The following is a 21,654-nucleotide window of genomic DNA, read 5'->3' as shown; positions in this document are numbered from 1 at the left end:
TACTTCAGGGTATAAAGTATTGGTTTATTTTTACTCAGGCCCCTTGCTGGAGATACAGTGGGGCTCCACAAGAGCTGTTTCCTGCTGTTGCACAAAGAACATGATTTATTGATTTATAAGGACTTTCAATGTTTTTTGCAATCTCCAGCCTCCTGCGCTTTTGGACATGACTTTGAAGACCAAAACTAAAAATAGATATTCAATTACCATTACAGTGTCTGCTATTAGGGAATTCAAGGTGGCCAGTTTTCTCTGCAAAATCTTGGCTCAATATCCATTTCCCTCAGATCAGCGCTCATATGGTCAGTAACTATGTTATATTGATTAAAATGATACTCACAGAGCAGGCTATCATTTAAAGAGAAATTGGATCTTTTGTTATATATCTGGTTAATTGTAGAGAGAGTAGATACCATAGATGCTGATGTGGCTTGCCAACCAGCAGTCTAAGGGGGTTATAGTCAGAGTAGCATGCTGCATTATTTGCATGTCCAGGGATAAGGTCAAGCGACAGTAATCAGCATAGAGATGAAGAACAAAATGGAACATTTCCAGCATGAAAACCATGGAAGAAAATGGGCCTAATCCGGGCCCCGGGACTTGCTTGCTGACCCCTGCTCTAAAGCTTAGTTTAAGGGATGTTGTGTTAAAATTTACATTACAACATAGTTGGGACTTACCAGGCGGATGCTATAGGGACAACTCAGGTAACAATAACAACCATGTAGTAAACCTATAGAGCTCTGTCTTGGGGTCATCCCAGCGTGTGTAGGAAGTGATTGCACATTTAGAGTATTCAATGATCTCAGTGATTGTTGCATGCAAAGCCAAAGAGAGTGGAAGGAAAACATAACTCAGGTGTCATCTCACTTATATTTCAAATAACATCTGTGTGGCGCCAGAAAATAAATAAGTTGATCTAAACTGTGAAAAGGTGCAAAAAGGCCAAAAATGGCCCCAAGAGTAGGAAAATTGCAAAAACTACCACCATCAGTGCCACGTTAATCTGACCCACAGCAAAGCACCTGGGGGGTACCGGTCTACCTCTGAATCAGAAGCCAGGCACTTCAGGGTACCAGTCTACCCTCCTTGTTGTTGTTTCCATGTTGTCCTCCAGGAAAGAGGAAGACTGAGAGCCACCATTGATGCCAGTCTTGTGGAAATCAGTGAAGGTTTGGGTAGGGTCTGTGAGAATCTTCATTTCATCTTTGGCTGCCCAAAGTTTCTAGACACCTTGCCACCAGCATGAGGCAAACTGTAGTGTGAACAACAAGGAATGGCCCACTCCTCATGAGATGTGTGCATTCATTTCTGCTCCTTATGGTAATATGGACTGATAAGGTGTTAGGTTTGCTTTAAGAGAGAATAAACAAATCCGGGAGAGACTGCTGCACTAACTGCTGGCATTCATTCCAAACCCTATTTTAGCCCTTGGAGCAACTAATATCTTGCTTAGGAAGGTGAGAACGAACAAGCTTGATGCACATTATTTTCCCACGTACACTGATTGCTTTCCTCTATGTCTCCCTGGTTCACTGAACCAATGATCTTAAGCATCATTAGCTCTTCGGGGTTAAAATAAATCAAATATGCCTACAGGAATAATAATTCAAAAGCTGACACCGTGTTATTTACTACCCACATCTCACCACAGAACTTTGGCTTCATCTTTGTAGCCATTATGTTACAAACAGCTGCATATATATTTTATACCTCTGTGAGGTGATTGCAAGTGGAAGTATACACCTTAAATAATTGTCTCTGAATTATAATCTCTGCATAATTATTTTTGCAAAGAAGCCAGTTGTCAACATTTCATTGCACTTTCTAATATTGCCCTCAACTTGTCCTGTGCAAAAAGAGGTTGATTCGGTTTTTGGTGATGTTGGTGTAAAATTCTCACAACAGGAAGCACCTTTTTATGAACTACAGTCTTTTTCGGAGATTTGTAATTCTCCCTAATGTCACTCTTCACAGCAACTATCTTAATGTGTAGCATGTTTTTTTCAGGTGCTTCAGTATAGAAAATAAAAACCAACAGATAGTTTTCTATGAACTTTTAAAATGTATCTTTCTAACGTTGACAATATTCAGTTTACCTTCAGCCTCCATTAATCCCATTCCTGTTTGCTTCACTGGTTCTTGCCCATTCTGGCTCATCTTTCCTCTGTTGAAAAATACAGTTGAGCAGCTATTAAAAAAAGCCTCCACCGTCAAATGATGCAATATACCACCCTGAGATCAATGGGGATAGGGCGGTATACAAATTGAATAAATAATATTTTTTTGATTAAAAATGTTTACAGGTTGACTCAATATGAAATGTTCGTTTATTGGAATTCACGACCCATAATGGTTTTTAAATTTGCAAAAAGGCAGTGGCTACCAGCAGAAGCAACCCCGCCTCCCCACCTGCTTGTTCATTTCCAAATGCAGATGTGCAAGCTGTTGCACAATTTGCCACATGAAGAACGCTTTCACACTCGGAAGAGATCCTCTGGTTGTAGCTGGATTCTTTTAACACTAGGAAAATAGATGGCAGCTGAAGGGATTGTCGCACAGGGATGTCTCACAACTAGCATTCTGTTGGGAGGTGTGAGCCTGGCTTGATGTCTGCTCAAGTGCTGGCCACAAGTAGCTTATGCGCTGTTTAAGACGTGCAAGAATGTTGTTTACGTGGGGCAGAGCGGGGCAAGGCCTTCACATGCAGGGACGGCACATCTCGTTTTTCCATGTGAGTTGAAACAGGAAGTGATGCCCGTCCCTGCCATGCCTCTTCTGGTTTATGGTGAGATTTCAGCAAGATCTCACCCGAAATCAGCACTGATCCTGGCACCACTTCTCCAGCAGCAGCAGCAGAGAAAGCTGCTTCATCCCCCCTGATCACAGGGCACTATGTGAATGTCTTTATGTGCGAACTGTGCCTTTGTCTGTGCTCACACACGAACAATTGGCCAGATATTCACTGTACCTTCTCACTTATCTGTAAGTTGAAGGATAATTGAGATTGGGCAAACATCTGAAGCTGATGCCATTGGAGTAGTTCTGGGTAGAGCAGTGTCGCCCTATTTATTAATTATTATTTTTATTTTATTTATTAAATTTGTTAGTCGCTTTATCTTGCCCAGGGCAACCCAAAGTGACTTACAATCCAACAAACAGACAGCTGAGATTCATAAAAACCAAGAGGAAAAAGAAATATATTAAAAACATCTCACCTACTTCTAAAAGGCCAAATGCCTGGTTATAGAGGGAAGTTTTTGCCTGGTGCCTAAAGATATATAATGGTGGTGCCAGGTGAACCACTCTGTGAAGAGCATTCCATAAACGGAGACCCATCACAGAAAAGGCCCATTCTTGTGTGGTCAGCCTCTGGACCTCTCGTGGTGGAGGCACACAAAGAAGCGCTTCAGATCATGATTGCACAGTCTGGCTCCATTCATATGGGAAGAGACGGTCTCACAAATTCTGTATAAACATTTGCTGTCTTGGATTTTACTAATAATCAGGATGTTTTGGTCAACCATATTTCACCATTCCTCTGTTGAGGGATTACCTGATCAATTTTCAACTCCAATCAGTGTGTGAGCTCAGGGATTTTTCTATAGACATCTTTCCTAGAGGAACTTACTTTCAATATTTTAAAACATTCATCCTCAAGCACTTCCCAAAGCTGTATTATATTAGTAGGGATTAGTATAAAATAATTACAGGCCTGAAGTTGAAAAATATGATTAAAACTTTTTTATTTGACTTCAGGGAATAATTTGTTTTTATCTACAGGCAGAAAGATTAAATATAAATTCTTAATCATATGGAAATTTGCAGCATGAATTGACTTTTCTACTAGAACTACTGAAGAGGAAACTTAAAAGAATAAGATGGATGATTTCTTTTTATCTTCTACTGACTTAGCGTACAAAAGCACTGCTGTCCTATAGCAAATCAAGGAAGACTTAATGCATATAAGTGCTTCTGAAATACAATCTCCTGGGGCCAAGTTTTGACTTTATTCCTTTTACGGACTTTAGAACATAAGGTTACGAGCCAGTTCTTTATAACCAAATGGAATCACTAGAGCAGGAAGTTTGCTGTTCTTCACTGGTACCTAAAACAGACACATAGACCTTGTTCATTTGTCATATTGAGCAATAGTTAATGGTCTGTCACAATCACACCTTTCTAGTCTGTTCTACTCATCCCTTATTAGCACATGGAGGAAACAGACTACAATAACTAAACCAGGGATTATACCGTAGTTTGTTGTGCCCCCAATAAACCAAGGCTTGTTTGAATGAAACAAACAACAATATTATTATTATTATTATTATTATTATTATTATTATTATTATTATTATTATTATTTACTATTTATACCCCGCCCATCTGGCTGGGTTTCCCCAGCCACTCTGGGCAGCTTCCAACAAAATATTAAAGTGCAATGGTCGGTTAAGCATTAAAAGGTTCCCTAAACAGGGATACCTTCAAATGTTTTCTAAACGTCTGGTAGTTGTTTTTCTCTTTGAAATCTGGTGGGAGGGCGTTCCACAGGGCGAGTGCCACTACCGAGAAGGCCCTCTGCCTGGTTCCCTGTAACTTCTGAGCCCTCAAACATATTGCCTTGGGAACAGAATAAATCCTTGTCATTTATTGTGGTCCCCAAATACTGATTAGTCAGTTGATTAATCACTCGGCATTTCCTATGGTCAATAATGATTAGTCAGTTGAGAAGGAAATTTGCATTAGCAGAATATTTGTCAGGTACTGGCTTATTCATACATTTAATCAGCATAATAAATTCAGTTGATAGCTAGTTTTTCAGAGGGAAATGGGGAGGCTGGCTAGCTCCACCCTCTTCTTTATCTTTCTTCTCCTTCACCCTGGCAGAGACCCTCCTATCCTTGGCATACCCAAGGATTTGTCTATGTCCCTGCTGCCTTTCCTGCCCCACTTTGAAAGGGGGGAAGAAAAATTATTAGTGTCACTTCCAACAATATCAGAATTAGGTCATTTTCAAAAGTGGTGGGTTGGTTTGTTGCTTGTAAAACCTACACATATTTTACTTAAAAATGTGCAATTTCCCCCACTCTATTCTGCATTAATAAATTGGGTTCAGTATAACTTAGGGGAATGGCAGCTTTCCTCATAGGTCCCCCCCCACCCCAGAGTCCCCTGCTCAGGGTTCATTCTAAAACCAAACAACAAAGAAATCAAACTTTAAAAGGTGCCAAGGCCAAAAAAACTCTCAACCTGTTTGTATTTGCATGTAATTTTGCAGGCTTAGTCCACTCGGGGTGTACTATTATGCCTGAAAACTTCAACCATTTCTATGAACTGGGGGGAAAGTTATAGCCATTTCAAAAATTCCCAATACAGTGGTACCTTGGGTTACATACACTTCAGGTTACATACGCTTCAGGTTACAGACTCTGCTAACCCCCTCGGGTTAAGAACTTTGCTTCAGGATGAGAACAGAAATCGTGCTCTGGTGGCGCGGCAGCAGCGGGAGGCCCCATTAGCTAAAGTGGTGCTTCAGGTGAAGACCAGTTTCCGGTTAAGAATGGACCTCCGGAACAAATTAAGTACGTAACCAGAGGTACCACTGTAGGGAATTTGGGAAGGGAACGAAGCTTCATTTCCCCCCCTAGGTGAACTTGGCATTTAGATCCCAGGCCAAACTGAGGAGCCTCCCAAGTGATTTAGGAGTCTGAACTGAATCTTGTGGTTGTTGCATGCTTCTTTTTCACCAAACTTTTGTCAGAATTCTAGATTGGCATGTGTCTAGATAATATTTGCTATGACATCTGCTATGTTGGCTATTTTTTTCTTTAAAAAAGATATTATTATCACTGCTCCAGTTTTCATTGGTTTGATGACTATATTCTGGGAAAATATACAAAAGTTTAAAATACTGTGTTCAGTGGAACTACAGCTTTAATCCCACCAGTGTACTGTTTAGCACACACATGCATACTTACGTTGCACGTAAGTATGTGTAGGGAAGCAGGGAAGGACTTATGGCAGTTCCTTGAGGGTTAAAGTAGGAACCTCTCATTTGTCTTCCCATGGCTAGTAAAAGCAACAACTTATTACATTTTTAAGAAATTCTTACATTCTTGGAATGGGAAACAGATTGGTGTCCGCAGTGGTGGTACTGCTGCTGCTTCCTTCGCTGTCCATGCTGTATCCGCTGCCAAAGGTACTGGCTGAAGAACCAGTGGAGGAGACTGAACTTTCTCCCGGTCGGTGGTTCGTAGGTCTTGCTGTACAGGGTAGGAATGAAGGATTACCAAACAGCCTAGAGAGACATCAGTGTCAGCAATACAAGTAGCACCTAGCAATCATGTGAAGTAAGAACAGAAAATTCTCACAAAATGTTGCTCTAAATAGGTTCCGGGAAACCTCTTCAACAATACACATCAAGCCTAATTTATAACTGGAAAATACAATTTTAATTTCCTCACAATGGTTTGAAAATTGAAACAATATTCATCTAGCAACAGCAATGACATTGTACAATTAATCCTTACTATTTCTAGTCAACAGCTCAAATGTCACACTACTGAAGGCCTTTTGAGAAAGTGTACACAGTAAAAAGGGGGGACGGACCCTGAATGATGAATCAGGAACACAGATACTAGACAGGCAACATCTTCTCTAGACACCACATAACTACTTGAATATATTTCTCAACTGCAAGTTAAAAGCTTAGAACATGTTACAGTCTCTGTTTTATTCCAAATATTGACCAAAGGAAACAATACCAGTCCAGCCATGCTGAGTTCACAAATCTCCAACAAAAATATTGGAGAATTCCCCTCACCCACCCACAAATTTATATTCATTCCTTATTTTAATGTCTCCGTGCTTGTTACCTTTCTCATTTGGGGCAAATTGAGAAATATGCGAAGCTGCAATGTCATACAAAATAATTCTTGTCAATGATTAACTGCAGCAGTGTGCATTTGAGCAACACTATTGCCCAGGACAATACAACGCCACTAAAAACTAAAACAGATATTGCACTATCTAGAAAATACACATTGATTAATATATGTATATATGTTGGGGGTTGCTGTTGTTGTTTCTTAAAAAATGTGCTCCAGCTATGGCTTATAAGTTTATGATAGCGTATCACAGGTTAGGCCCATGATGCTCCAAAGCTTTGCAAACAACTCGTTTCCATATGCTCCAAAGGTTCAGCTCACAGCCCACTACATTTGCCAAATGGGAGTTTTCAGATAAAGCATCTGAGCAATTTCATGAAATTGCATGTCACCTTAGAAAGGTGGGAGAGTACCTAGCGACAGCAAGAGCACTGAAATGTGACAGCACTCAAACAGGAAAAAGCAGAGCCCAGCGACAACTACAGATTATTGATGTCTATAGACTGAATAATGGGTTGGCTCTCTGAAAATTGTTTCTTTTTTGGCGGTGACAAAACCCATTTAATTTTTCTGGGAATTAGGTACTGAGAAGCCTATTACAAAGAAGGTTTATTGAGCAGCAAATTTATTTACATTATGAAGGATTCTTGCAAAGCAATGACTGAATATGCCAGTGAGGCCCTGGTTTTTGAAACAGCTCTGAACAGGAAAGGATCAGATTGATATGAGCTCCCCTCTCCCTGCACAGTCATAATGGTTGCCCTAAAAGCAATTCAGTAACAAAACAAAACAAAACAAAACAAAACAAAACAAAACAAAACAAAAACCAAAAACAAACAACAATCTATATGAAGGGCTAAAGCACAGAAGTAGGAAAACTGAAACTCCAAAAATGCAAAAGGGACTCTTTCTGTGCTCCATTGCCAGTGAGGTAACCTTGAGACAGTTGATTTAGCGGATAGAGAAGACCTGTGTTCAAATCCCCACACTGCCATGAAGATGACTGGAAAGTCCTTGAGAGATCACTTTCAGAGCCTATTCAGGCTTTACTTGCATGGAGGGACAATGTTAAGGGACAAATGGACTGCCAGGCGACCCCTTCAGCCTCTGTATCACGCCTTGGTCTTCACATGGCATGTGCTGGTTTCTTATGTGTTCAGATGCAAATTCTGCAGTGGAGCAACTCCCCTAGCTGTGTCAGTTTCTCATGCAATTTAGAAAAGTCCTATTTCCAACTTTAACCATGCGCTCAAGAACCCGCTTATCTGCAGTCATGTTGCCTACAAAATCACTTTCTTATGCCTGATTCTCATATCACCTTTGGACTCTTCCACAGTAATTTTAATGCACCAGTTTCACGTCATGAATTTTTACTTTAAAAGAACCTCATATGGTGAGAGCTAGTATTTATGATATCAAGTCACATGATGGTTTTGGGTGGATTCCTGCCATGCAAAATGCACTCTCTCATCATATGTAGGGTCAGTCAAACAGAATGTTCACCACATGAAACTGATGTGGTAAATCCGCCTTGTGAGAGGTATCTTGGGGACCAGACTTTAGTTGACAATGATACCCCCTCCCCCGAAAGGGTCCTGACCTAAGTAAAAAGACAATCAATAAATCAATGCATTAGAGGCTAATGATGCTCTTCCACGGTTGGATAAGGACAACACCAAAAGATCGATTCAAAAGAAATGATCTTCTGTAACTTCGACACTGCTTTTGTATCCAGAGCTTGTGTCTGTTGAGTTTGGTAGTCCAAAGAGTGTTTCCCTAGAGAGAACCAGCCAGTTGATGTGACAGGTGCTCATTCTCTACAATTCAGAATCCTTTGCAGAGTCAGCCTCTCTCCATCTTCCAAGCAGAAGTAACTTTGGTTGCTAAAATAGCTGGTTGGGAAGCCCTGGCCTTCTTTTCTTAATGATCACCAAGGAGATGCTATCTTTGAAAGCACTGCTTCAGCTTGAAACTAAGACTAGACTCCCATAACCATTCCAGTCCCCCAAGGGGACTGCAGCCACACCATAGGAGCCACCAGTGGGAGAAAGATTGAATGTGGATCAGTGGATCACCACAGCCTTTTTCATGTGTTCAGGAGAATACACGAGGGCTTAAATTGGGGAGGGGGAGTAGGCACATACACAATGCCTCCACCCAAAATGTCCCCACACAAGCTGGGCACACACACCACACTCCTGAACTTCTCATGTTGAGTAGAAAGGTCTGAAGAGGCCTTGTAAACACATTGGGCTGGGCACACAAGCTTCCTGACCACTAGGAACCTTGATAATGGCCCCAGGGGTGCTTGCAGGCATGATCACTTGACTGCACTGACAAAACTCCTGATCAGCACAAGAAGGCTGAGGCGGGAGCAGCTATGCTTGGCATGCCTATGCCCACTCCCTAGTTTAAACTCTGGTCATGTTTTCATCACCCAAATTTCTCTGTCATGTCCAATGGGGAATTGTGTATCTCCTATTTCAGAGAGATCATTCCATTCCTGGGGTAAGGAGATGTAAAACCTCCCCTTCAGACATGACTAAGAAGAGCTAATGGAGCATGTAACAGGGCTTCTTCTCCTTCCTATGTCTGAAATGGTTCTCAGAGAAATGAACATGAGAGATATGGAAATTCTTACTGTGAATTTCTATTCCTGGGGTTCCTAGAGGGCAGTCCTGGTAAGGGATGGCTCCTACAATTTGCAGATCTCTCTTCTTCATGCCAGGACTGCTGTCCAGGAACCTCCATCCATTGAGCAGCAGTCTCTATTCTCGGCACCCAAGGAGCAGTTTTGTCCTAAAAATACTCCAAAATCTATGGAAAGGACCATGACTCCTTCTGAGACAAACTAGAAGACTCTTGAATGTAGATATAGCTTTATGTGTCATGTCAATAGGAACATCATCTCTTCTTCTTCTTCTTCTTCTTCTTCTTCTTCTTCTTCTTCTTCTTCTTCTTCTTCCTTGCTGTGAACTTTCACAGGTGAAAACACACTAGATGTACAAATGATAACGACAACCAATGCTGTGTCCAAGTTGAAATCCCAGTGTGCCATGCTAGTCTTTACTCAAATAAAAAGAATGGTTTAATCATGCTTAAGCAATTTATGTTAAACACATGCCATTTAGTAGGCAGTGTGAGCCCAGTTAGCCCCATTTTTGTGTGTGCTGCTGGAGTTTCCCTGTCTCAGAACGTTCTATAATTTGGACTCAGCGCAATCTTTCAAAATGGGGTTTGCACATGAGCTGTAAGATGGCCCTACGGTTTTATCAACCCAACCTGAATACCGCAGAGAGGGCTGGAGAGATAAGTAGTTCAATGTGTAAGGATGAATTAGCAGGCATGGCAAGAAGGCATTTGGTTAAGGCTGACTTCTTGGCCATGTCTTTGGGCTCACCTCCTTCAGGCTTGGCCGGTCCATCAGACATCACTTTCCTGAGGGCTAGTTGGCTTTGGTCTTTGTTGTCACTGGCTGGTGAAGGCAGATTGTCAGACTGAGTTCTTTGAATGGGGAGGACTCCTGCTATGCTGTGTCTGTGCTGCTTCCTTGCATGATTAGACTGACCGCTTTTATGTGCTGCTGTGGCAGTGTAGGTGGAATGGAAACCCAGAGTATGTATCCTCAGATGGAACCAGCTTAAATGTTAGTCATGCAAACACAAGTGGGGGGTTTTCTCTTCTGGATTTAAATAGGCAAAGTGTCTTCAGAGACCAAAGAGACACCACATGCACAGCATTAAAGGGTAATTAAACTGGCTGTTTCTTTTCCATTAACAACAATGAAGAAGATGGAGGGAAATTTATTTTCTGCTTTCTGCAATATGCAATGCTGATTATATGGCACACCAAATAATCATGGAGACAAACACAATGATGCTACAGTTGGATTATATTAATTTGCAGGTGACTAAAGCCTCAACCTGTAATTCCGTGACGGGAGGGGGGTATATAAAAGTTGTAATTGTACAACCTCACGGCAGACTAAGAACAACAAAAAAATCAAACCCACCCCTATATAATGTCACTCTAGCAGAGCTAATGATATGGCTGTTAACGTTACCCATATTTCCTCAGTAATTATCTATATGTTAATTTTTGTGCTCCACAAAAATGCTATTGACCTAAGAAAACATCTGTTGCTTCAAATAATCCTGTCCAAAGATTAAAACTGTCAACATTTATCAGCACTGAATGACCTTTTTCCAGGAAAGTCTTATGACATTCTTAAGGTCTTTGAGCTGCAAAGGGTGACATTGCCCAATACGTCTCTTTCTCATTTGCTTCCTAATGTTAGCAATCTGTGTTCCTTGCTAAACTGCAGGATCTTACTTAGGAGGCTGGAAACCAAGTCTATGAAGTTTGAATTATGGTTGAGGCATTTAGTGGCACCAAAGCAACAGCACACAGCAGAATTTTACCACAAGATGTGGACAGACAGTGGACAAATGGAGACCCCAGTAGAGAAACAGCCAGTTCTACTGCATTCTATGCAAATAAAAGAGGACTTCTAAATAGGAGGAATATATTATATTTATATGGATCTACACACAGACACACACGGAGAGAACACTGAACAGGTGGCACACACATTGTGCTAAGAGCAGAAAGAAAAGCCCAGCAGGGAAAGAGTTTGGGGGGGGTGGGAAGCGAAGGAGGGGGGCGGGGAGGAAGGCAACAGTTGAACATTAAGCTGCCATGCTGAGGAATTTTATTTGCGTCTTTTACTTGGTTGAAGGCGGAGCTGTTGGACAGCTGCTTCAGCAGCGGCGATGGCTGCCCCAGCATCTTCAAGGTGCGTTTGAGTGACGCTGGTTTTGCTTTGGCTCCGCGAAGGCCCATGAGAGCGCAGGTGTCCTTCAGAGGAAGATTTGGAGCTTCCTGGACTGCTGTGGGACTTCTCAATGGTGGGCACCTGCATATCTGCAGGGGAAATACAACGGTTATCAAAGACAAAGACCAACTTCAGCCTCTATTTATTCTAAGCAATAAGAAGCGATGTACAATGTACAAAACATTATACAAGTATTAGAAGAATTGCAAGTTCTGTTTTTCCTGTATTATAATACATGTTGTGCATATCACATAATGCATTATACAGTTACATATGCAAAAATTGTTTTATAGATTTTGGGGTGACTCCCCCCCCCAAAAAAAAAGAGATTCGGAAATGACAGATCATTTCTTTGTTTTTAGGCAAAAGTTCATCTAACTACGCAGCTTGGGAACATGAAGTTGTAAAAAAGTTATAACCCACACAGTTATAGCACACACAGATAAAATATTTCCTACCCTTTGATGGGTCAGGGAAAATCCCGTGACTTCTGCTTTTGATGACAGACGGTTTGGGGGACTGCTGGCTGTTCTGTCCAGAGTGGGATTTTCCATGGTCAATGCTTTCACTCTGCTCCTTCAGAGTGTACCACCGAGGAGTATTGTCCAACTGAGAGGCGCTAGAAAGCTCAATTAATACCTATGTGAGGATACAGAGAGCAAATTATTTTGTTATTGAACACCTTACAATGTCTGATTCTGATCTGGCTAACGTGCGCGTTAGCTCAAGAGTTTCTCCAGTCGAAACAGTGGAGAATGCTAAATAAACAGACTCCCAGAATTATATACGGCATGCTATATAATAACAGAGACATTTAAAAGCAAAAGCAAAAAAGGCTGAGGGCTAAAATAATTTCAGTCGTTCCTTTCTTCCTAATGTTTCCGTATCTGTTGTCGCCATCATCATTATTATTGTACATGGTGTTTTACAGAATACCGTAAGTAAATGTTCCTATTTTGAGGCAACTACATGCATCCACACCACAAAGTTCAACCTTGGAGATTGTAAGTCCTCTAGTCCTCAATACACTCCCAATGCCCAAGGTTCTCCTGTGAACGCTAAAACAGCAAAAGTGCTTTATGAGTGATTTATATTTGTGGGGTGGATGCACCCCAAGAGCTTTTCTCTTGGTGCAGCAGCCTCTGGAAGAGGAATGGTACTTGCAACCATAGTTTGTCAATTAAACCAGGGTTAGCGCAAACCATGATTTGCAAAACCACATGAAACCATAGTTTGTTTACCAGCCAGTCACAGACCATAGTTTTTTAATTCAGACACCACACCACCATACCATAGGTAAGCTTCCTTAACTATGGTTTATCATGATGCCTGAACTGAGTCAAGTCAGCATCAGTTCCCACAATGGCAGCATCTGGAGAAATGCCATAGCCATTGCTGCTGGTTATATCTGTGATTTCCCACCTTTCTCCACAGAAACATGCATCCAAGGAACATCAGAATTACTCATCTGGATGAAAAATGCATCATATGAGTCTACTCTTAGTTGACTACTATGTCAGGTGAGGGAAGGCAGTGAAGCAAGAAATAAGGGATACTCACCTCACCCAGGAAGTCGTTGGAGGAGAATCTATCATAGTCCCAGACAGTAACTTCCAGGGTCTTCTTCTTTAGCTGCAGTTAATATCAAAAGATAATTAATTTCAATCCTCTTCATGAATCTGGCACCAAATCCATAAAGCATGCTTTGCTTGTTGCCATCTGCCGGCACCCGCCGTTCTTTTTCAATATGACAGCCAGGCAATTATTGTCCTCCCATCAACCTTGAACTCAGAAAATTCATTTCGGGTAAAGCTGAAAGTTGATATCAAGACAGATGAGCTCGGCCGAGGTTCTATGCAAGCTTGGAGGAGTTATTTTGCCGAGCTTGGCTGTGCTCCCAATACAAAGCCCACAGTGTGACTTTTAAAAAGTTGATAGCATCTATACGTCTTCCCTCAGTGCTCAGCACCAGTGAGTAGATTTTACTGTGTTCTGGGCAAAGTCAAAATGCATTGGTATTCACAGTGAGACATGGCTGAATAATTTCAAAGAGTGCTTTTCAGATCTTCTCCCTCCTCTTTTATCTTAGGTTTGAGGACAAGCATATCAACAGCTATTAAGCCTCAGAGTTTCCTCAGAAGGCTGTGCACATTCAAAGCGAACCTGCATAATATAGTATATGCCAAAAAGGTAGCAATTGGGATTCAGTCTTTGCACAAACACGGCTTCAACAAATGTCTCAGATGTTCCTATCCATATACACAACTATTCAATAGACTAAAGATGAGACATCTTGGAAGCCCCTAGTACCTCAAGCTATACCATTCAAACAAAATGATGGGTCGATGTAGCCAGCTGTTTGCCAAGAGGTAACTTAACATGTTGCACATAATATTTGGTGAACCAGCCATCACTAATGTGAAATGGTGAGGGAAATCGTACTACACTTTTGCCACCTGCCTAGAAATCTGCACAAACGGGGAAGTCTTGTAACATGGGCTATTCTGGCTGGAGCTCCAGAGTCCAGCAATCTCTGGAGGGCCACAGGTTTCCCACCTCTGACCTATACCAAAAGTCCAAGGCACAAGAAGGGTCTGTAGCTGCCCAAACTCCAGATTGTCCCTTTCCTCATTCTGCCTGCTGGAGCAAGCCAGGTCCTAGTTTTATCCAACAGTAGGTGGGCACAGAGGGTGAGGAAAGAAACCAGGAGTTCAGGGGTGGTGACCCTCAAGTCTGGGAGCCAAATGTGACTCCTCAGACATCTCTATCTGGCTCTTGGAAGTCTCTCCATGCTACTCTCGGCATTGCCCTGGCTCTGTACTCCATGTGTTTCTGCCTGCTCAGATGTGTCCTTCAGCTCTGATAAGCCCTCACCTTGGTCTGGATGGAGATGTAGAAAGCGTACTGTTGAAAAGAAACAGGGCTGGTTGCAATGAACACAGGATGGGGCAGAAATCACTGCTTCCTTACATCCCTTATTCAGACCATAGATAGCAGCTCACATGACTTGATTATCCGCCACATCAAAATATAGAGAAGGCTAAATGTGAACCCTTCTCCTTTAGTTTCCTACGTAGAAGGTTTGTTTGTTTGCTTTTGCTGTTGTGGGTATGGAGAAGCATCCAGTCCTGTGAGCTGACACCTGCAGTCTGAAGTGGCAGGTACAGTCCAGCTCTAAGTTTATCACCTCAACAGAAATTAGATTGGCTTCAAATCCCAACTTTTGACAGCTTCCTCCAACTAAAACCACACCATACACCCTTTAATCAAGAACCGTGGGTAAATTTCAAGGCTCTGAAGCAATTTAGAAAGTTTAAATTGTTTCTCTTTCTACTCATTAAGCCTCCATATTTAAATAAATTTGTATATTACCAAACTTTCAGCACAGATGGCTTCATGAAATATGGAAAGTATCATGAGATCATTTACAAATTGGAACATGACCACTCATTAGAAGGCCATCTCAGTATTTTCTTTTTCATTACGTCTTGCAGGTAACATACCAGAACTAGAGCAGATGGCTCCAAAATAAAAAGTATGCTTGCTTTGTTTCACTAATTAGAATTTGCCCCCACTGATTAATCAGTAGAACCTTTGTTGACTAATCTAACCATTAAATTAATTAAAAACTTGGAGCCATAATACATTGACATTTTCCTCCACACAATAAGCTATTACTGAACCACTTATTAGGCACATTCACATTGTACTGGGTAGGACAGAAATCCAAGAAATCAGCCTTTCACTTCTGTCACTGAACCATAACCACTGTCGGGTGCAAACCATTTTTACATGGTCTAGGGAGGGAGCTAAAACACCGAAATGGAAACGAAGTGCATTTTAAAATCAGAAATTGCGGGCCAATTGGCTTAACGTCTATTACAGGAAAACTGGTGGGGGAAAATGTTAGAGATAAAATTACCAAGCACGTAAGAACAAGTCTTGCTGAAGAAGCACCAACATGGCTTCTGGAAGCCTAAGTCCTGTCTATTACATAACCTATAGCAGTTTTTTGCGAGTGTCAGCAAGTGTACAGATAGGAGATGATTCAGTTGACATTATGCACTTAGACTTTCAAAAAGCTTTTGACAGAGTATCTCACCAAAGACTCCTGAGTAAGATCAGCAGTCATGGAATAGGAGGAGACATCGTACTGGGGATCAGTAACTAGCTCAGAAATAGGAAGCAGAGATTACAGTTAGTGGAGTCTTCTGCCAATGGAGAGATGTAGAAAGCAGAATTTCCCAAGGTACCTGTGTTTTTTAACTTGATCATAAATGATTTAGCATTATGGGTGAGCAGTGAGGTAACAAAGTTTGTTGAGAGCATCTAATTGTTCAGAGAGCTTAAAACAAAATGAGATTTTGAAGAGCTCCCAATAAACCTCTTCAAAGGGAGCGAACGGGCAATAAAATGAGAAATGCAACTCAATGTAAGTAAGTGTAAAGTGATGCACCTTGGGGAAAAGAATCTAAATTTCATTTACACACTCATAGGGCCTGAACTGCCAGTGGCTGGCAGAGAGCTTTTCCCTTTATAGAGAGGCATGTGTTAGTGGCTAGCTATGCAAACAGATCTGAGATGAGGGAGGGGATAGCAGCAAATGCTGGGATGCTTCTTTTAAGCAACGGAAATCAGGAAAGTTCATATGGTCAGGGGAGTCTGGCAGGTGAAGTTGAAATAGTTTAGTACAGTAGGGCATCATTAGAGAACAGTCAGGAGCAGAATTAGACCACACCTGCAATGAGATATCTCTTACAGTCACATACCTGCTCCATGGATATATTTTTATAAATGACTGTCTGGTTCCATTCAGGATTCAAGCTTTTCTGCACATATTTAGTCCTCCTCTTGTTCTCGACACTGAAGTGGAACAAAGGAACAAAACATATCATTGCTTATACTTGTCTCTACCTGCTCCAAGGCAGAAACAATTTCAGTGCAACTGATAAAAATAAATAAAGCAATCATTCAGGCTGGCACAGAATAATGCCAGTTGATCTGCTGTAAATGATAATCTTCTGCTGAACAATCTCCCAATTCAGTCTTTAAAATAAAACTTTTGAATTTACAGCCTGTTTACTAAGAAACCTCCCAACCTCTGTTGCCTGTGACTGACAACAACACAAATATCTTGGTTGCATTTACAAATTGCTCCTGTTTGTTTACAACAGCCTTTCTCATTGTAAGAGTAAATAGTGATGTATTGGTTTTCTTGAACAACTTCCTTGCGGCTATCAAGCTGAGATGGGTTTAATTGTCTGTATTATTTTCTCATCTTTAATCATAGGAGAGTCATCCCTAAAAAACATGAAAGGGATGCAAGCTCCATCCTGTTAATGATAGAAACACTAATTTAATATTGATCCTTTAAAGCAGGCTTTGAAGCTCCTTTTTCTATAGGGCATTTCAGAGGTTTTGCTGAATTATTTGATTTACAATGTATTTTATTGTGTTGTGTTTTCTGAAGGCTGAGACTACAAAACCGATGGCATCCTTTCCCATCACAATATGATGGTTCTAGACCACATGTTGCATTTTACTATCACATAATCTAATCAGATATCATTTTGAGGAAAGCTGAATGGTTACAGATCCACCACCTCACTGTCCCAGAATCACCATAGTCAGATTTTAAGAGAGATGCTACATATCTTTTGCAGAACTTCATTGTTTTCACACGACTGCCCTTTAAGATTTGTTGTTTAGTTGTTTAGTCGTATCCGACTCTTCATGACCCCATGGAGCAGAGCACGCCAGGCACTCCTGTCTTCCACTGCCTCCCGCAGTTTGGTCAAACTCATGCTGGTAGCTTTGAGAACACTGTCCAACCATCTTGTCCTCTGTTGTCCCCTTCTCCTTGCGCCCTCCATCTTTCCCAACATCAGGGTCTTTTCCAGAGTGTCTTCTCTTCTCATGAGGTGGCCAAAGTATTGGAGCCTCAGCTTCAGGACCTGTCCTTCCAGTGACCACTCAGGGCTGATTTCCTTCAGAATGGATAGGTTTGATCTTCTTGCAGTCCATGGGACTCTCAAGAGTCTCCTCCAGCACCATAATTCAAAAGCATCCATTCTTTGGCAATCAGCCTTCTTTATGGTCCAGCTCTCACTTTAAGATTAGCATTGGAAATATTTCATAGTTCTAAAGCTGACTTGTCTTCCTTCATTTGCCAAAAACAGTGAATTCTGATAAAACAGCTCTGCCCCAGAAATAGCATTCTCCTTAAGAGCATGTCATTATTGCACAGAGAGCAGGAAAAAAAGAAGCATTTGCAGTGGTATGCTGCTGGCACCACACCAGATTTATACGGTTGGCAATTGTCCCCAATGCAACCAGTGTCTGTTCAAATGTAGCGTATGACATTACAACCACTATCAGCCTTAAAGAAGCATAATTTAATTAGCAGTGAGATGAATATATTAAAAGCAGGAACAAGGAAATATCAAGCAAATCCCAGAGAGAATTAAAAGCTATGTTTAAGGTACTGTACAATTTTAAAGTGAGAACTCCCCGCAAGGCAGACTTTTTACATCGGGTAACAAGTATATAATGGATTTCAGTGACTGATAATTAAAGAGAACTGTATGCATTGAACAATATTCATATCAGAAAAAGTGGGTTTAAGACGTGCTACGATCATTCCACCAAAATCAAATATCCATGAAAGCTAACAGAAAACCTCCCACAAGACTAGTAACATTTTTCATAGTAACATTCTGAGAAAATTCTGAGTTTTATTCTCAGGTGAAACATCTGTCAAAAGAAGCCCCAAAAGTTTTGATAACTCTTTTTTTTTTTTGCAGGAAAAAAACCACACCAGGTGAATTCATAATTAACTATTTTTTCAGCATTCTCTCCTATAGAAATTTCAATAAAATACATATAAGACAAGTCCTCAGATCACTACTTCCTCACGTATCAAAAGAAGGGTCACTATCTCCAGTCCTTAAAATAACAATTAAACTACTGGTTCCACTCCCCACCCACTGAACCATGAAGCTACTGGAACAATTGCTTGTTGCTTGTTTCTATAGCAATTGTGTGTTATAGAAATTTAACCTGCACTAGACACGAGCAGCAAATGTCAGCTACTTCACAGGCCCCTGAAATTCTAGAAAACTATAGCTGCGTGCCCAGGATATTACGTATTTCATGCTTAGAATAATCAGAGAATCAGTGAATAATAATGTACTTTACCTTGCATTCTGGACTACCATGACTTGGCTGCAAGGCCCCAGGGCAACAATGTGTTGAAGAATGATGGGAACAAACAGGAAGCAGAAGAAGAGAGAACCAGGGGAGAGAAGATATTTAGAGCATTTTATGCAAACAAGAAATGATGGGTATATAGATTATGAGAAATAGAAACATTAACCATTCCAGGCAGTTTAACATGGAACAGTCATCAGAGATAGTTACTATCAGACTAGATGGTTCAGACATAAGGCTAAAGCATCATTGTAACATTAAATGGACAAGCAGGTACAATCCTTGGGCTCCCTCTGTCCCTTTTCTCGTTCCTCTCTTTACACAAGAGTGGAGGAAGCTTAAAGCTTTAATTCCTGGTACAAATGGTAGATTCCAGTCATGTCTTAATATGGAGAACTGTAGGTTGTTCAAACCATGAAGAGTTTACAAACCATAATATTAAACCATGGTTTGATCCTAGTTTGGATTAACTAACTATGGCTTGGACAAGCCACAATGCACCATATTCAGACATAATGGGAAGCTGTGGTTTCCTGAAAACCACAAACAGAAGATCTAAACTTCCTTCCCTCAGAAGGAAGGGAGGGTACTGCTTAAGCCGAAGGTTTATTCTTGCTCATCCTCATATGCTAAATCACAGTTTAACTTCATGTTTGAATGGGGCTGGTGAGTTCATTCAAATCATCTGGTAACACATTTGAGCATAGGGTAGGGTATAATCTAGGGTAGATTATAGGGTAGATTATAGCTAGGGTATAATCATTAGTGACAGCTAAATATGGAATATACATCTAACATAAAATTTCTGAAATATTTGTTATGTCTTTTCCTTCACAGTCCTGACTATATTTAAATGTTTTCCAGTTTTCCAGCCATGTTCCCATGGGCTTCTCTAGGAGAAAATTAACATGCTTACATGTAAAAGGCCCAGGTTCAATCCCTTGCAACTCCAGGTAGTGTTGTTTTTTTTAAACATATTTTACCACCTGTAAGTGAGTTTCAGAGTGAGTTCTTTCCTTTTCGTTGATATGGATTTAAAGGGAGGTTTAGACCACATTCTGGTCCACTGAATGGGGTTAATCTCATAGCCTATGTTGTCCTCCCATTGTTTTTTGATTACATGTAGGGGGTTTGTGGGATTTTGGAGTAGTATTTTGTATATTGCGGATACCATCCCTTTGCCGTGTCCCTTTGTTGTTAGGAGGAGGTTGTCAAGGGCCTAGTTGCTGCTGATTTTACTACTGGATTGTTTAAGAGGGCATGTAATTGGTGGTGTGTTAGTCAACTCCAGGTAGTGTTCATTTAATTATTTGACAAGATTTATACATGCCTTAATCAACAAAATTCTCTAAGGGTTGGGAGAGACTCCTGCCCGAAATCTTGGAGAGCTGCTGTTGTGTACGCAACACTTGAGTCAGACGGACCAATGGTCAGACTGAGCATAAGGCAGCTTCCTGGAAATATGAAATACTTTATTGTCACTTGTACAACTTGTACACAGTGAGATTACACTGTATACAAAAGATGAGCAAACTGTGGGTGAACAAGCTTTCCTAAAATACAATTTGCCCACCAGCCTTGTTGTAGTTTGCAGAGGGTGACAGTGAGGTCACATGAAATGAGTGTTCAGATTAGTTGATAAGAAATGGATCTCTTGAAGGTCAACAATGGGAAACCTGTTGTGTTAACAGCTGTTAGTAGTTGAAATCACCCCTCCACTTACCCTCTTCCTGGCAGAAGATAAACTTTGACAAACGGGTCCGAATAGCCATTGTTGTCACGGGGAACAAGGTTTCTTGCTTGAAGAATGTGAATTATCAAATTGCCAAGGTGCTTGTCATAGTTGATTTGAAGCTAAGCATAACATTGGTTGCCATTAATCATTTCCCAAATAATGTCATTTCAAAGTAATATCTATTACTACAGGTTACTTTTTAACATTCCCCAACACTAAAATTCAGTAATGCATCTTCATAGCTTTCCTAAATGAATCTCATAAGACGTTTGTTTCAAGCAGATGATTTAATCTTCCTCTACAGAGAAAGAGAATAGAAGCATATTTCCCTGAAAAGTTTCTAAAGTAGACAGTAATGTGTTTGTTTGTGCAGCATTTGTTTTTTTTAAAAAAGATCCTTCTAAAATCTTAGAATTTTCTGGTAAATGTAAGCATTTATCCATTTAAGGGCACTATGTCATATTGATCTATATTGTTTGTTCGTTTTTCTGTACTGAGAGTTTACCAAGCAGCTCTTTGCATCTCTAGAACTCCTAATCTTCTCTTCCTATATTTATTCTGCTTTCAAGAAGCTGAGAGTGGGGCAGAGATTTATTGGCGCTTAAGATACAGTAGTCATTTGCAAGTTGAAGGTTTTGGTTTTTTTAAAGACTCCTGAATCAGTTACCGTATTTTTTGCTCTATAAGACTCACTTTTTCCCTCCTAAAAAGTAAGGGGAAATGTGTATGCGTCTTATGGAGCCAATGCAGGCTGTGCAGCTATCCCAGAAGCCAGAACAACAAGAGGGATCACTGCTTTCTCTGTGCAGCGATCCCTCTTGTTGTTCTGGCTTCTGAGATTCAGAATGTTTTTTTCTTGTTTTCCTCCTCCAAAAACTAGGTGCGTCTTATGGTCTGGTGCATCTTATAGAGCGAAAAATACGGTAATTATATTTATATACCTCTTTGCACAGCTAAACGCAGGTCCATAGTGATTTACAGGACAATAA

The 21,654-nt window shown here is 40.8% G+C and overlaps 1 protein-coding gene across 4 annotated transcripts in view; it reads right to left on the bottom strand.

Moving 5' to 3' along the window:
- Positions 1–21,654, bottom strand: part of PCLO (piccolo presynaptic cytomatrix protein) — a gene marked incomplete at its 5' end in the record, with an annotated part of 250,781 nt that overhangs the window by 28,001 nt on the left and 201,126 nt on the right. For 2 of the 4 annotated variants that reach the window (XM_082222991.1, XM_082222995.1), the window contains 9 exons: positions 2,100–2,167; positions 6,113–6,263; positions 10,288–10,470; positions 11,616–11,810; positions 12,180–12,360; positions 13,282–13,353; positions 16,491–16,584; positions 18,919–18,945; positions 20,654–20,784. In XM_082222991.1, coding sequence (XP_082079117.1) covers positions 2,100–2,167; positions 6,113–6,263; positions 10,288–10,470; positions 11,616–11,810; positions 12,180–12,360; positions 13,282–13,353; positions 16,491–16,584; positions 18,919–18,945; positions 20,654–20,784 — 1,102 coding nt within the window. The remainder of the gene's footprint in view (positions 1–2,099; positions 2,168–6,112; positions 6,264–10,287; positions 10,471–11,615; positions 11,811–12,179; positions 12,361–13,281; positions 13,354–16,490; positions 16,585–18,918; positions 18,946–20,653; positions 20,785–21,654) is intronic. The other 2 variants (XM_082222992.1, XM_082222993.1) reach the window with 2 other exon arrangements.

Source organism: Podarcis vaucheri (assembly GCF_965113315.1).
Source record: "Podarcis vaucheri genome assembly, chromosome: 5".
Lineage (NCBI taxonomy): Eukaryota > Metazoa > Chordata > Lepidosauria > Squamata > Lacertidae > Podarcis > Podarcis vaucheri.
This window is presented reverse-complemented; position numbering and strand designations above follow the sequence as displayed.